Raw genomic sequence first — 15108 nt, forward strand, 5'->3', positions numbered from 1 at the left:
CCACTAATCTCTGCTTATGTTAAATCTTCTGTTGGTTATTAAATAATAACAATAAACTCAATCCACTTTTATATCCGAAGTTGCTCTCTCTATTGCTTTTCACTCATTTAAAAGAAATATTAGTTGTCACAACAACAGAGTCAGAGAAGAAATATTAGACCAGAGTCCTGCAGCAGGATGATGATGCAGAGTCTTGCAGTGAGAAACCTGGCAGGTATCCAGACAGGGTTTTTACAGATATTTCACAACCCCTTTCATTCAAACTCACACACTTTTTGTCTGCATTACAGCTAGCACACACAGCATACATTCCAGAAAATACACCCTTATACTTTTCCATCAAGCAATTGACAGTGACTGGTCAGAGGATGATGCTGTAAGGCTGTGGTCCAGCCATTACTTCAAACTTGTTTTACTCAGACGACACCACAGCACGCACAATGCATGTCCTGCACGATCCTCACAACATTTTATCATTTACCACACATCCTCTCTCGACATTCTATCTATATTTTTAGCTAGCTCTTTTTGACTTCCTCTGTTGATCTCTATCAACTCTCTTGGAGCAAATAGTTCATTTGTTGACTCCTGTCTTGGCATGAAACAGCTGATTGTTCCCACTATTTTTAATCTGTATGTTTGACAAAGCTTTCCAGTGTCTTAATGGCATGGAGCGCCAACTTTATCCCCCCATACTTCCAACTGAGCAAGTATTCCCTGAAAGGGGCTGTATTTAATGTAATTGACTGTATAGGTTTGATGCAGAACAGCTTTGGGTGAAAAGCTTAAATTTGCTTCATGGTTTGAACTGATTGGGGTTAATCTAAAGGACCAGTTTCTCGACAAAATCCGCGTTAATATATATATATATATATATATATATATATATATATATATATATATATATATATATATATAATTTTAAATTCTAATTCTATAATAAAAAATTCTAATTATTTTATATATATATATAAAATAATTAGAATTTTTTTTATCTTAATTTCTTAATATTTCTATCCCTTCACCCTCCACCACATCCCCTCCGGTACCACCAGTCAGTGTTTTTTTTTCTTCCCCTCTGGATGCTGTCTGTCCCCTCCTTCCCTGTCGTAGTAAAACAGTCCGCGCAGCGCAGAACAGCTCGCCGCCATGCAGACGCGCACAGTGGCTCGTATCCAACACGCAGTGATCACCTTCTGTCCTGGCTGCTGCTGACTTCGCTGTCGTCTGTGAACACCGCGGCTCCTTCAGACCTGCACTTACTGAAAAACAAAAGCAGCCTGTTTTCAGACGGCTGTCTGTCTGTCTTTTTTTTTTTTTTTTTTTGGTTTTTTGTTGTCTTTTTTAAATGAACGGCCGAGGACTCTGAGTTTATGTTATGAATTTATCACGCGTCTTCTCCCCTCGCTCGTAAGTTAAAGAGAGCATGACAATGGTGCATGGCTGGGTGATAGCAGCATAATGCGTTTTCGGATTTTCTTTTTTGACTTTTATGGAATGGGTTCTTTGCCAGAGCAGTCAAAGAAGGCTTCGGTTGCTTTTTTGTTGTTGTTGTTGTTTTTTTTTAAATGATCGACTTAAATAAATATCCATAGTTCCTGCCTGTGTGATGCTGAACCTCTGGTGCCTCATCCAGTCCACCTTTCCCCCCCTGTCAGCCGCTGCGCATCTCTAATTGGAGCGACACCGAGCATCTTTAAGTGATGGAGAACATCCACAGTAAGCTCTGACCACGCCGTCCACCAGCTCAGGCCAGTCTGCCACACGACGCTTCCACGCTTATTGGATGCTATTACCTTTATTCACCTCGCCTACGGTGCGTCTTACCCGGTTTTAGGACCCCCCTCTCTCGCTTTTTTTTTTTTTTGGAAACAATGCCGGTGAACGCGCTGCCCCGAGGCGCCAGCAGCGGCATCAGCGGCCCGGGATCTCTTAGCCCGGCGTCGTTGTCCCGCAGCCTGTCCCGGCTGAGGGAATACCGCACACGGACGAGGATCATGCTGGCCCTGGGAGTCTCTCAGATGGTCCTGGGGAGTCTCATCCTGGCTGTCAGCTTCGCGGCTCTGGCGCTCACTACATCACCCAGAGTGCGGCACTCGTGTCCCTTCTGGGCAGGTTTCTCTGTGAGTACTAAAAAACCAAACGCAAAGCTTCCACATCCTGACTCAAGTTCTCATAGGGATCCAGTAGATCGTTCAATGGGAATTATACCGGAAGTAACAATATTTAAGTATTAACTGGGCTGGCATGCTTATTCTCAAGAAAAAGGAGTTTGCATTCAGAATGATTAGAGATAGCAATTGCAGATAGATTATTAGACACACAGGTAATGAGAGGAAAGGATACATTAATCCTGCTGTATTTCTCATATTTCTGATTTTGGGTCCTGTAAATATTTTTGACCAACATATCCTTTATTTTCTGCCAGAGAGCTGCATGGAGCAGGACGGGTCCATTAATTATAGAGGCAGTAGGGCATGAGTGCAGGGGTGAGGGGAGGTCTGTGCCACAAGGGCCATCTGTGTATATGTGTGTGTGTTTTAGAATGAAGGAAAGCAATGCCTCTTTGTCTTAGTGCATGTGTGGGTGGGTATAGTTACAGGGGAACAGTGTGTAATCACAGGGGTCAGGGTTCAAAGGTCAGTGAACATTCTCCTTCAGTGCTTGGATGTAATTGGCTGAAGTCCTGTGCAGAGGATGTTTAAGATCTGTCAGCTTGTTGCGCTTCGTCTTACTCTGTGTTATCTTTAGGCACTGAAATCAGATGCATTCTAACATTCAGGGGTTCTGCAACTAATGGGACCTGAAATACCAAGTTCTTTTTTTGTTGTTGTTTTTTTTTTGTTGTTTTTTTTAAGCCACTTAAATAACAAAATGTTATCCAGAATTGCCATCTAAAGATAAAAGTATGCAGTTACACGGCAAAAAAAGTGTTAGACCAAGCCTAATCGAACATTTCACCGAATCCTGACATTATTGCAACCATCTACTTTGGTCTTGATCAACAGATATGTGCTTCTTTTGACCATAAACCGCTTTTCTAAATTTTTTTTTTTTTTTGGTCCTTGCAGCCGACAGAAAACAAGGAAAGCGGAAACATGGAGGAGAAATTTGAGAGCTGAAAGAGTTAGACCTAGAAAACTGGAGATGAACAGGATATACAAAGTCGACTTTAAAGAATGGGAAAGATTCCACACACGACCTGAGAGATGCACATTTCCTCATTTCCTGTTGGATCAGATTGAACAAGGTGGCTAAAAAAAAAGCTTCACTCAATGAAAAAGAAGGAATTATTTTCATAAAACAGCTATATAATGAACAAATAAATTACAATGTGCCTAACATTTTTTCATTCTGAGTCAGATGCACGCAACTCCCATTAACAAATTGTAAACCAGTTCAGAAAATGAAATATTTTATGAGTCGTTCAGCCATCAGGAGACCCTTTCCAGAGTGGTGCAGTATGTATGTTTGAGAAAAATAAAACAGTGCTGTTGAACAGAGCTGCACAGTCAAGTGCTAAAAAAAAATCTATCTCATTAGCAGCAACAATCACAGGCCACGGTGGTGGCAGCATCCAGTTAATGTCGTTGTGTCCAGCTCCCCATCTGGTGACTGGGGGAGAAAAATCTCCCCCAAATTACACATCAAAACTGCAAACTACTGAGAGCCTAATAATTTCCTAAATATCAGCGGTCTGGTGCGAATAATGCTTTAGTGCAAAAGTAAAAAAACAAAACATCTTAATCAGCTGAAATTAGAAACTCTCTGCTTCTCTGTGTAGATATTTTACCAGAATAAAACCAGTCCATACAAATATAAAAGGCTCATGTTGGTGTTGTACTAGTAATCTCTGGAGATATCCTGTTTCTAATTTTAGGGGACCTATTGCCTTATTTCATTTCACAGTGTGAGCAAATGTGCTGCAGAAAAGAAGGCAATTTACCTGGATACCTGGATTATCCGTTACCATTGTCAAATCTAGTTACGGTTTTTATCTGGGTTGGACCTCCATGTGAAGCAGCACAATGACAAATCTTGGCGGGTTGACTGAGTGAATGCGGTTCATGAGACAGTTTAGAGCTTAATGTTGCACCTCGTGCTATAATGATGAACTGCGCTGGTAAGAATGGTGGCAGCAAATGCGTAACTTATGCATAAGCATGTTTGTGTGCGTGTGTGTTTGCAGTCACCGTGGGACGTCATTAAGGATCTCAGTGTGAGGACTGGCATTGTGGGATTTCATCACAGTCGCAGCGAGCGAAAGCGTAATCTTTACTTCCTACACAGAGCAGTGACTGCTGAGCTCAGCGTGGCCGTTCTCTTCCTCCTCCATCAAACACTCACTCACACTTGCGCATTTAGAAACATGAACACACAGTTTCTGTCCGTATGTTTTGCATATCAACGGATCTGCCTCCTAGATCCCAATTTTTTACATTGAGGATAAAAAAACATTTTCCCCACACCTTTGATGTTCAGCGTCTTTTCTTGGAGAGCATTATATCACACTCAATAATCCTACAAATATCTTCCTCTTTCTATCAGCCAGCTAATACCACAGAATGTTTAGAAACGCCTCACTAATTACTGTGGCTCCTTATGTCTTTGTGATTTGGGTGAGGAATAGGCGAGGAAGGACTGCAACAATGGACAGTGCTAAAAGCTGGAGGCTGCACAGGGCTTGCTCAGCTGCAGCTTTACCTGTTGGCTCAGAGTCCTGCTGCGTTGCCAGGTTTTGTTCAGTATTTGATGCCAGTGTTACAGAGCGGTCCAAAAGGCTTCTGCAGCTGCCAGTAGCTGAAATGCACACAAAATTGCACTTTATCTTCCAGTTTAACAATGCTCACATGCACCCTACTTCTTCGTATGCTGTCTTTAAGAAGATGTTACAGCAGATATCTTTTACAGTGCAGACTTATTCGTTCTCAGATAATTTTATGTCTGTTCCCTCAACGCCTTAAGCAGGATTTTCTCCTTTATTTATACTCCGAATCCATCCTGGTTGTTTGAAAGAAGAAATTGTTGCACCTTCTATCAGAGCAGCACTTTAAATACTCAAATCTACACATTGGGCTTGAGCACAAGCAGCTTTAGACAGTATTGTCGATATTACTTCTGTGGGAGCTTTTCTCTGCTCTGTTTCCAACATGAACCGTCAGCAAATTCTGCACTAATCTTCTCGAGTATGTGAACTTCTGTGTGTATTTTAAAAAATGGTGTACAGGGACTTATTATGTTATTGGCAAAGACCCATGTTGGAGTAAATTCAGCGGCATGAAAGCCATTTCATGACTGGTTGCCTAGGCGATCTGTTAGTCAACTATGTCTTTGTTTCCTGATGGTTGTTGGATAGAGAATAAATCCCGCTGTGATTCATCTTATTGCAAGTTTAATGAAGCTTTGCTTTCTGTTGTGCTATTAAACAGCCTGGTTGAAGAGCACTTGGTTCCAAGCAATCCCACTGGTGAACCTTATTTATGCAAAAAGCTACAGGTAGAAAAAACAGTTAAAAGTATTTTTAAATGGTGTGGTAGCTTACATTTTGTACCCTTGTGAGAAATGCCAGTTGACTATTTAAAAAAATAACAAAAAAACATTAAATTGCTGCCAGGATGTATTTGCTCACCCATCCAAAACATTGAGTTCAGGTCTTCCAATCACTTCTGTGGTAGCGAATAGTATAAAATCCAGCACATACAACAGTGTAGTTGTGAAATTTCCTCGCGACTAAATATTCAATAGTTAACTGTTGCTGGTATCATAACAATGTAGAAGCAATTAGACCTTGTGGCTTCTAAACCTTGTGAACAGTCTTCCTGGTAGAGTTGAACATATTACATCTGAAAGCATCAAATACAACAGCTGTGTGAATACTTTTTGCAGTATAGCGTATTTATGAAATCCTTTTGGCATTGCACTTTCTGGATTTCTGCTTGTGTAGGTTGGTACTGTCAAAGTCGTCTTTGTCTCACACCCATGCCACTATGACATTTCTTGTCAGGATATGTGATTTAGCTTCACAACACAAATGAAATGCATGAAGTAACGTCTGAAATACTGAGAAGATGAAGAAAACATTTTCTAGATGCAAGGCCAAAGGGACTATTCTTTCCATTATTTGTCCCTGGAAATGAATGATCACTGGCAAATGAAAAGGATGAGCTCAGAGCCCTGACAAGGCAGAGCAGAGATGTTGAGAATTTATACATGTCACCAAAACACAGCTGCAGAAAAATGTTCCTGACTCCGATTCCTTTCTGTTCTGCTCTGAATAATAAAGGAGGTTTTGCACTTCATCTTTAGTTCAGGTGGTGTAATCATTCTACTGAGAAGAAGCATTTCTGTATGTGAGACAATGACATGTTAGTTGTGAGTTATTCAATGTAATAAAGGTAATGTATTAATTCGCAAATAAGTAATTATTTGCAAATTTACACTTTCGCTAAAGTTTGGGATGTTTTATTGCAGTTACTGTTGCTGTAATACATTATTTATTCACACATGTCTTTCCTATTCATTTGTAATTATTCTCTTTGGAACGCCTGTTAATGAATATGGTGGAACAGCGTTTACAAGCAGAAAATGCAGAAAAATATGTTGTCAAAATATGTTATCAATGGATTTGCATTGCTATGGTTCACTGCAGGTTTGAAAACACTATTCAGATTTTTGATGAAATCCATTTTGTTGTTTGTGTGTTTCACATAGCAACTGCAATGCGACCGTAAGCATGCATGTCATTTCTGAAATTGTTGCCAACAAAATTATGATTAACTTTGCCATTTGGTGTCTGCTGAGACATTTCTAAATGCTGTAAGAATAAGACTTTTACTTTCATAACTGTAGTGACAGGAAGTAGCACTCTAAAGTGCTGCGCCTGTAGAGTCGTTTCAGGGAGAAACGTGACCTGCAGGTCTAGTTTTGGCTGCAGAAAGAAACACCATTTATCTGCTATGTTCCTCTGAGCCATTGGTTTTCCAGCAAGCTGGTGTGAATTATCATTAATTAACTGACTTATTAGGCCCATGCAGTTTCCTGGCAACAGGTCTTAAGTCTAAGCACACTAACACAATGGTAGCACTCACACATAAGTGTAATCCACAGCATGGATTTGGAGAGTTGTCATGATTTCTGATGAAAAAGCTCTCTGTCTGTTTCATGTTGTGAATCGGGACATGTTTGTCAGGAAAGTTGACATAATATTTTTTAAAAGTGCTGCGCCTGTAGAGTCGCTCATGATTCAGAACATCAAAGCAGGCAGATGAAAGAAGTGTTAACGTTGCGTTCAGTCAGCTTCTCTCTGCCTCTAGACTGAGTAGGAGCAGTTCCACCCCGGTGTCAAGTTAGTGCGATACCTTGACTTTCCAATCAAACTCCTAATTTTTAGAACATGACTACCTAGTTGATATCACTGTGCTCTACTTTAACTGATAAAAATCTACACATATGGATATGAGAGAAACATTTTTTCATCTTAAAGTGCCACACTTCTCAATAGTTCTGAATCCTTTACATCCCATTTAAAGGCTTAAATATGAGTTTAAATGTCTACAACAGTTTAAATCATATGCTTTGGATTTGGAACCAGCAGCAAAGAAATATCTGTTGAAAACAGGACGGAAGATAAAAGAACAGACAGGTTAATCTTGGCAATAAAAGTTCCTGTCAACAGGGTGTTGACACACAAAACTTCAATTGTGCAACTTCACATCTGTCAGGACAGAAAATAGCTGGTTGTCATGTTTGTAAAGAGCATACAATATAAGCACCCTGTCATAACCTTGAAACCTGTTATTAATAGGAAGACCTACTCTGTCTGCCTCATACAGAAAGAACACAGTGTAAGTGCGTGCAATCCGATGCCAGGCAGTCAAATACACACAAATGTAACCTTTCATGAATTTGGGTCTTATTGCTCTGACACATAAAAGTCATGATTATAAACTGTCAAGCTGTAGACCACTTATACACAAACTACCACCTTCTACTTACTAACCACAGTAAATTTAATTCATCATTAGGAAAGTTAAGATTCAGGAGACACAGCCGTGTTAACTGATGATGTTTCTTAAATCTTTTGACAGTCATAAACATGTTTTGATGTAGACTGTTTTGAACACTGATTTGCATTTTAATCCAAGTGGAGATGTTTCTTCTTTAAAAGTCTCTGCAAACAATAACTCATGGAGAACAAAGAGTGGAGCATACAAATTATGTAAGACCCTGGGTTTCTTATTTGTGAAAAAACCCCAAAATGTTACATTTATCTTAGCAACATATCACTATGCAAAAATGTTCAATTAACCCCTCATTAATTCATCCTCATTGATCTTCTTGTCATCTTAAATCAACTAACCTGCATCCAGAGTATGAATGGTAATCAAATTGTGTACTGGTGCCAGGATCCACCCACCACTACTGTGATGCGTCACATGTCTAGAACATGACGTTTGAGGTTGATTGGCTGCACTGAAGCTTGTTAGCCGACAATTGGATTTGGAAACATTTCGGTGCAGCTGTCAATAACAAAAACACAACATCCTCTATCCATAACCTGTGTACGTAAAGCTGAAAATAATACATTTTGTTATCAGTGGGATGGTAGTAAGCTGGAACAAATAGTGGTGTAGGAGCTTGTTCTATGCAGGTCAGCTGTAGATGTGTCTGGGTGATGAATCTACTGCCTATATATGCCTGTATGTCTAAAGCACGCTGCATTTGTTGTGTCCTTGAAAGCCTGCAGCTATCTCTTAGGACCAACAAAGATCTGCTTGGTGTCAAGGTCACCTGGTTTTGTCCCAAACCACAAGTTCAAATATTTGTCTCAAAACCATTTCACTCCCAGATAGGACCATTGCTCTGAAAGTCATTGTAGGTCAAGCAGATTCTGTAAAACGTGTACTTGTTTGAAGCAAGGCAGTCATCATGTAATTTCCACGCACTGGTATAAAATATTTCCCCTCCTCTGTAATTCTGAGCTTACACACTAACACTGGGGTATGCAACTTTTATAAAAAGATAGGTTGTTTTTTTTAACATATTTGTTAAAAGTGTAAGTATGTCAGGTAAGTGTAGCATGAGGCGGATGATCTGTGAAAAAATCAAGCTTCCCTGCCTTCTCTCAGTCCTCTGACTCCTATATGCAGAAATACACAGCTTGGTCAGAAAAAGACAGTCAGAATCAGGAGGACTGTCTTAGTGCTGTCAATCAGGCACTAAGACAGGGTACATGCTGCCCACACCCTCCTCATTGCTCTCTGCTATGCTACATCTAGTTTTCCACAATGCAGCCTGCCATGAATTCTCAGCCTATTTATCATGGCCACATAAACAGTTTTCCTGTAACTATACATTGTTTCTCCACCACACATTGAGCATCATACACCAGGGTGATTGACAGCACCTTCCTCCTTTGATTGGTTATATCTGATCAAGCCAAGCAGTGTATTTCTGCAGAAGGCAATAGAAGCACTGGCCCATATTATGTCATCATGACACAGTGACAGTTGAAACAAACGTAAAAATAAAATTTTTTCTATATAAAAGTTACTTATCGCCGTTTGGAAATGACTACATTTCATATGTTGAAATTTAATTATCGTGTTTTACTTTTGAACCTTCATGCACTACATTAGGACTCACAGTAACCAAGCTGATAAAAAATATATTATAACTCTTTAGGCTTTGAGCTATTTTTGAAAATCTCATTTAAACAGACGTAATTAAATTTTCTCAGCAAGCGCTGCACACGCTGGGGTGAAATCGAACAATCGTAATGCTCTCAGGGTTTGACTCAAACCTTTACTCTTTTATTTATATCAACAATTTAAATATGAGCCTTACAGAGTATTACTGGGAATTGGGGGAATTTCAAACAATCATTTTTAGAGGAGAGTCAGAGTTGATCATTTTTACTCTTTGTTTCCTGTTTGACAGCAGTTTCTTTTATTGTATCTCAGTCAGATCTTTACATTACCTGGCTGGATCACAAGGTTTGTCCAGCAGAGCAGGAAAGGAATCATTATAAGACTTGACATAAAGCCCCCCCCTTTGTTGCTTGGATGTTGCCATTTATTCCCATCTGTCAATGGAGGAACGTGGTTCCTCGCCTGCTGTACTCATCTTGTCAGCCCAGATTAAATGGAGAGTGTGGTCAGCAGAGACCGCTCTGGGTCCCGGCTGGTCTGCCCTGTCTTAAATCTCATCCCGATCAGCTAATAGCCGCCATCAGTTATGTGTCTCTTGTTTACTTCCATATTGCCTTTACTCCAGCTGATTGTAGTTTCTCTCTCTCCGTGACTTTCCTCTTGTGTTTAAAGTTGAGGTTGAGGTGCGGTGATGTCATGTAGTTTTCAGCACTCTGGCCATCCCGAGGTGTTGCAGAGCTGCTGTAATTCACTCCCCTTCTGGACCTTTCTGTAATAAGTAAGGAGGCACTCAGCCTGCTGCTGCTGATTACTCTGAGGACCCTCCAGTACATCCTGCCCCCACTCCACTGCCACCAGTCAGCACCATGATGGGGAAAGGAACAGGGCGTCCTAGCTGCCTTTTCACACACACACACACACCCACACACACGCCCACACACCCCCACACACACACACCCGAACACGCACACACACGCCCACACACACACACACACACAAAATGGGCTATAACATTTCAAGGTGTCAACTTAATTTCATTGCTTTTGTTCCGGGTCTCTTCTGTTGGGCATTCAGATGATTCTAGACTCTGGGTTTTATCACTTTTATTTTTATGTATTTCTTCACCTATTGTTCTTTTTTGTTAGATGTTGTCTCTCCGCATGCAGTAATTATCACAGCAAGGAAGCAGCATGGCTCAGTACCTTATCAGGCAGAACATTTCCTTTTGAACCGAACAGAAATATGAAATGCCTGGAATTTTTCCAACAACATTGACAGCATTCACCTTGGCTTTTGTTGTGCAATATGAATGACATTTTCCAGCAAACAAAGCCCGTATTACGCAGTACACAGCGGTGAGACTCTGATGCGGAGTGAGCCTGATTGTATAGGCTAAGAGGATGGGAGGATAAGCACTTCTCTGAAATTACTTTGAGCTGCATCAGTCCAGTTTTACATTGTTGCAGTTGACAATGAGATGCTCAGTGGAGTGCTTAAACCACAACATACACAACAGCATAAATGAATTATTTTTACTACAGAATATTCAGATTTTAATGATTTACTTTGCTTTTAGCAACTAATGAATATCCTCAGCTATTTAAAAGGCCAAATTTGAGAAGCAGGAATTTTCTCTCATGAATTTGCATGAAAAAAAGCCCCAAATGAATATGAATATGACATGATCCCCACTCTAAATGAAATTCACAATATCCATTGTTTTACAAAAGATTTCATTTTTAAGCCAAATTCTGTGCCCTCAAAATATTATCATTCCCTAAAGTTATCATTTCTGCTTTTGCCTGGCTTAATACATTTAAAGTAGGTTATTTTTATTATTTGAAGGGCTATTTAAAGATATCAGACTAATATAACCCCTATAAGTACTTTGCACATTGATGTGTTTCTGCAAACACACCAATGGAAATAGTCTTTTGTATTCAAAGACCACCGAATGCAAGCACACAAAAACAGGTGCCATTATGCACCATTTTGATCTTTGAAGTGTGAAAGTGGCTGATGTGTGATGAAAGCTGCAGGTTTTCCGTTTTTCTGGCCGCTACGAGACCTGACACTGTTGGTTGCAGATGTGGCTGCGAAGACAAAGAGGAAGATGGGGGTCATGCGTTGGGGTAGACGGCTCCATGTTTTCAATGCATGATCCGTTTTTATGTGCACTCATGGCAGATTTTCTTTCTCATAAATCCTCCTGTTTTTCTCCATTGGCTCCATTGTTCTCTGGTGTTAGTCTGACCCAGAGATGTGTCAGACAGAATGCTTGATGCTGCACCTCTTTGCAAGCAGCTTCAACCACGCTGCGAGCGCGTCTGCATGCAGACTGTTTAATAGAAAAGGCCAACAAGGTTGAAGTGAGCTCAAAGAAAATGAAGAGGCAACACACGACGACCAGAAGCAACACTGTAAGAATTCCCGTGTTGTTTTTAAGATGCATTGGGAGATAATAGAAACAATGAACAATAGAGGATGGAAATATTCAACACCCGCGTGCATTTATTCTACCAACCCATTCATGAAAAACCTAACAGGATATCATAGCTCTGTATAGGAAGATCCCCGTCTTTTATTTGTGCTGATGGGAGATTTTCAGTCCTCTGTGAAGACATAGACATCTGTTTGCTCCCTCTGACTATAACCCGAGCAAAGTTGTTTAAAGAGGTTTATCTTTAATAAAGAGCTTGTGGTAGCATGTTGTAACAGGTCGACATCAGTGTTAAGGTCTGATAGCAGACATCAGACAGGCATATGGGGCTTTTGTTGATGCGTTTGACTTCTATCCGTTACCTTTAGTTGAGCTTTAACTCCTTCCTGGCGCAACAAAGCTGACTGAGGACCATCCCTGTTGCTTTTTGTAGCTGATCAATGGAAAAGCCTGCTGACTGGGGCCTCTCTTTGTTCTATGATTAGCAACCAGGATTGTGCGGGGTGGTGCTTTTGTGAGGGTATAAATGACGGAGGGGGGAGTCACAGGTGTGTGGATGGGTATCGCTTTTTATTCATGTGACTGTTGGGCCTCAGGATTAAAGTTTCATCACAGCTGATCAAAGTGGTTTTCTGTTTGTCTGGGAAGACACAGACACTTCAATTTATCAGGAAGCTGGGGAGGAAGAGATAATGAAATATTTCTTTACCTTTCTTCTGTTTTGGGACCTTAAAAATAAATTAGGGTGCTTAAATCAATTGTGAAAAACTGGCCTAAAACCAGGTCATAATTCTTTCATGTGGAAAGTATGACACCAAAGTTAGCATCTGTTTTGTAGTTGTTAGTTTAGCAGGTAAACTACTTACCAATTTCTTTTGCACTCATTTTGCAAAAATATCCTGATTTTTTTAAATAATATTTATCTAAACTGTATCTTAAGAAAAAATTTATGTCATCACTGGTGAAACCTGTGGATTGGAGACATGGAAATTTAAGATAAATTGCTCAGGTTCAAGGGTCAAACCTGTAACAGAAGGTAATGGCATAAAAAAGGTCATCAGATCAGAGGGAGCTTTTGTCATTCAGTAGACAACACACACTATGGGGGAATTTTTCTGCCATAATCCAAGAGAACACATTTTCAGTCTGAAAGCAGGATTTCATGTCTATTGTCCTCAAAACATTTAATACTTTTGCTTACATTTTTATTTTGAAAGCAAGACTTCATGTCTTTCTTCTCAAAACTTGTAATGCTTGTACTCAAAACTTCTCCTCACTCTCAGACTTAGTCTTTGCTTGGGCACTCTGCTTGCTTTTGGAAATGCCTTTTGGCACCATCACCTGGCAACCTCTCAGCCAATAGAATGAAAGTGTTGTACTGTGTGTGTTTGTTTCCTTCTAGCTGGTGTGCCTGTGTGGCTACTTTTGATTGTAGCAACTTGCACCACCTACTGGATGTAGGGAGTTGGTTGGGTGAACAAACTCCTGCCTAAGATCAGAAGGCTGTTGGCGATCAGTAGATCGCTGCTGTCGGATGTTTTGTGTACTACGGAGCAGAAAGCTGACGTCGTTGTTTCTCCCTAACATCCAGTGGGTGGCACGGGTTGCTACAGTAGCCACACAGGCACACCCAGTAGAAGGAAACAAGCACACCCAGTACAACACTTTCATTCAATAGGCTGAGAGGTTGCCAGGCGATTGTGCCAAAAGGGGTTTACAAAAGCAAGCAGAGACTAAGTCTGAGCGCAAGGAGAGGTTTTGAGTACAATCATTACAAGTTTTGAGAAGAAAGATATGCTATTAAAATAAAAATGTAAGCAAAAGTATTAAAGGTTTTGAGAACAAAAGACATGAAATCCTGCTTTCAGATTGAAAATGTGTGCTCTTGGATTATGGCAGAAAAATTCCCCCATACACACAAAGAGAGACACACACACACAAAGAGCAAAACACATCATTCAGCATCTGGCACTGATCAGATTTGTCACCCGACTCATAATGTAGTCACCACGACCTCCCAGTGGAGTCCAGCAGCATCATCTTAAAGCAATTCTTCATGTTAATAACCTGAGTGATGTCTTTCCTTGAGGTTTCCTACTCTTCGGTTGTTTCATCCGCACAGACAGGGCGAGCTGAACCAAGACAGACCAATAAGTTAATCACTGGATGTTTAGTCTGAGAGTCAGTTTGAGTTAAACCAGTAAAGTTGATTGAGAAAGGGGTTAAATTTACATAGCTCGAGTGTGCAATTCATTGAAGTGAAAGCTTTACAGAAAAGATATGTGGGGCGAGATTGTTTTGTTTTCTGCGTCTTTTAGTATCTGCTGGTTTTCTTCATTCTGAAATCACACCTCAGAATTTTAGAGGAATCATTATTTTCTTCCTGTGTTTTGCTAGAAGGATTCGTACTAAATGCTAATTTATCTCAAACATTCCTGAGGGAAAGTGGCTTGTTGTTTGCTGTTTTTCCTCCTAATTTGCTAGTTGATGTATTCTTTCTTTTTATTGCTGTTTTTTTTTATTGGTCATAAAATAAAGAACGAAACCAATTAAATCTGTAGTAAAATCGAAAGTGAATGTGTACAGACATTTATCCTATGCTGCAGGGAATAGCTGGTATGTAGGAGTTTGCTCAGCTTGAAGCGGGCCAGCTGCCTCCCCAGGCCAGGATCTCCTCCCTCAGGTTGATATTTCAGCTCTCTCCTCCTCTGCAGCTCGGAGTGTTTCTCTTGGCATGGTTTCAGCTCAGTTTGCATGCCTCATCCCTCAGCTACGCTCTCATAATATTCCTCCTTTTGATCTGACTTCCTAACCATTTCAGTCCCTGGTGGTTATGTCTCTGTAGATGCTGTGGCTGTTGGAGTGTGAGCCCCTCTGAGATTGAATTTTTCAGTTTTTTGACGAGGGATGGTGAGGGTGTTCCTCTCTGACAAGCTCTAAAGGCGAAGCTCAGGATCTATTTCAAGCTGAAACGTTGCATTTAAAATCTTTTTTCATCTGTAACCAAAGCCTTTTCAG

At 40.4% G+C, this 15108-nt stretch overlaps 1 protein-coding gene across 1 annotated transcript in view; it reads left to right on the forward strand.

Moving 5' to 3' along the window:
• Nucleotides 1–1139: 1139 nt before the first annotated feature.
• The window catches only part of fam189a1 (family with sequence similarity 189 member A1), a 91475-nt gene continuing 77506 nt past the window's right edge, over nucleotides 1140–15108 (forward strand). Inside the window, exon 1 of the mRNA XM_032560877.1 lies at nucleotides 1140–2123. Within this exon, the coding sequence (XP_032416768.1) occupies nucleotides 1875–2123 (249 nt within the window). The 5' untranslated portion in view covers nucleotides 1140–1874. The remainder of the gene's footprint in view (nucleotides 2124–15108) is intronic.

Source organism: Xiphophorus hellerii, chromosome 4, assembly GCF_003331165.1.
Source record: "Xiphophorus hellerii strain 12219 chromosome 4, Xiphophorus_hellerii-4.1, whole genome shotgun sequence".
Lineage (NCBI taxonomy): Eukaryota > Metazoa > Chordata > Actinopteri > Cyprinodontiformes > Poeciliidae > Xiphophorus > Xiphophorus hellerii.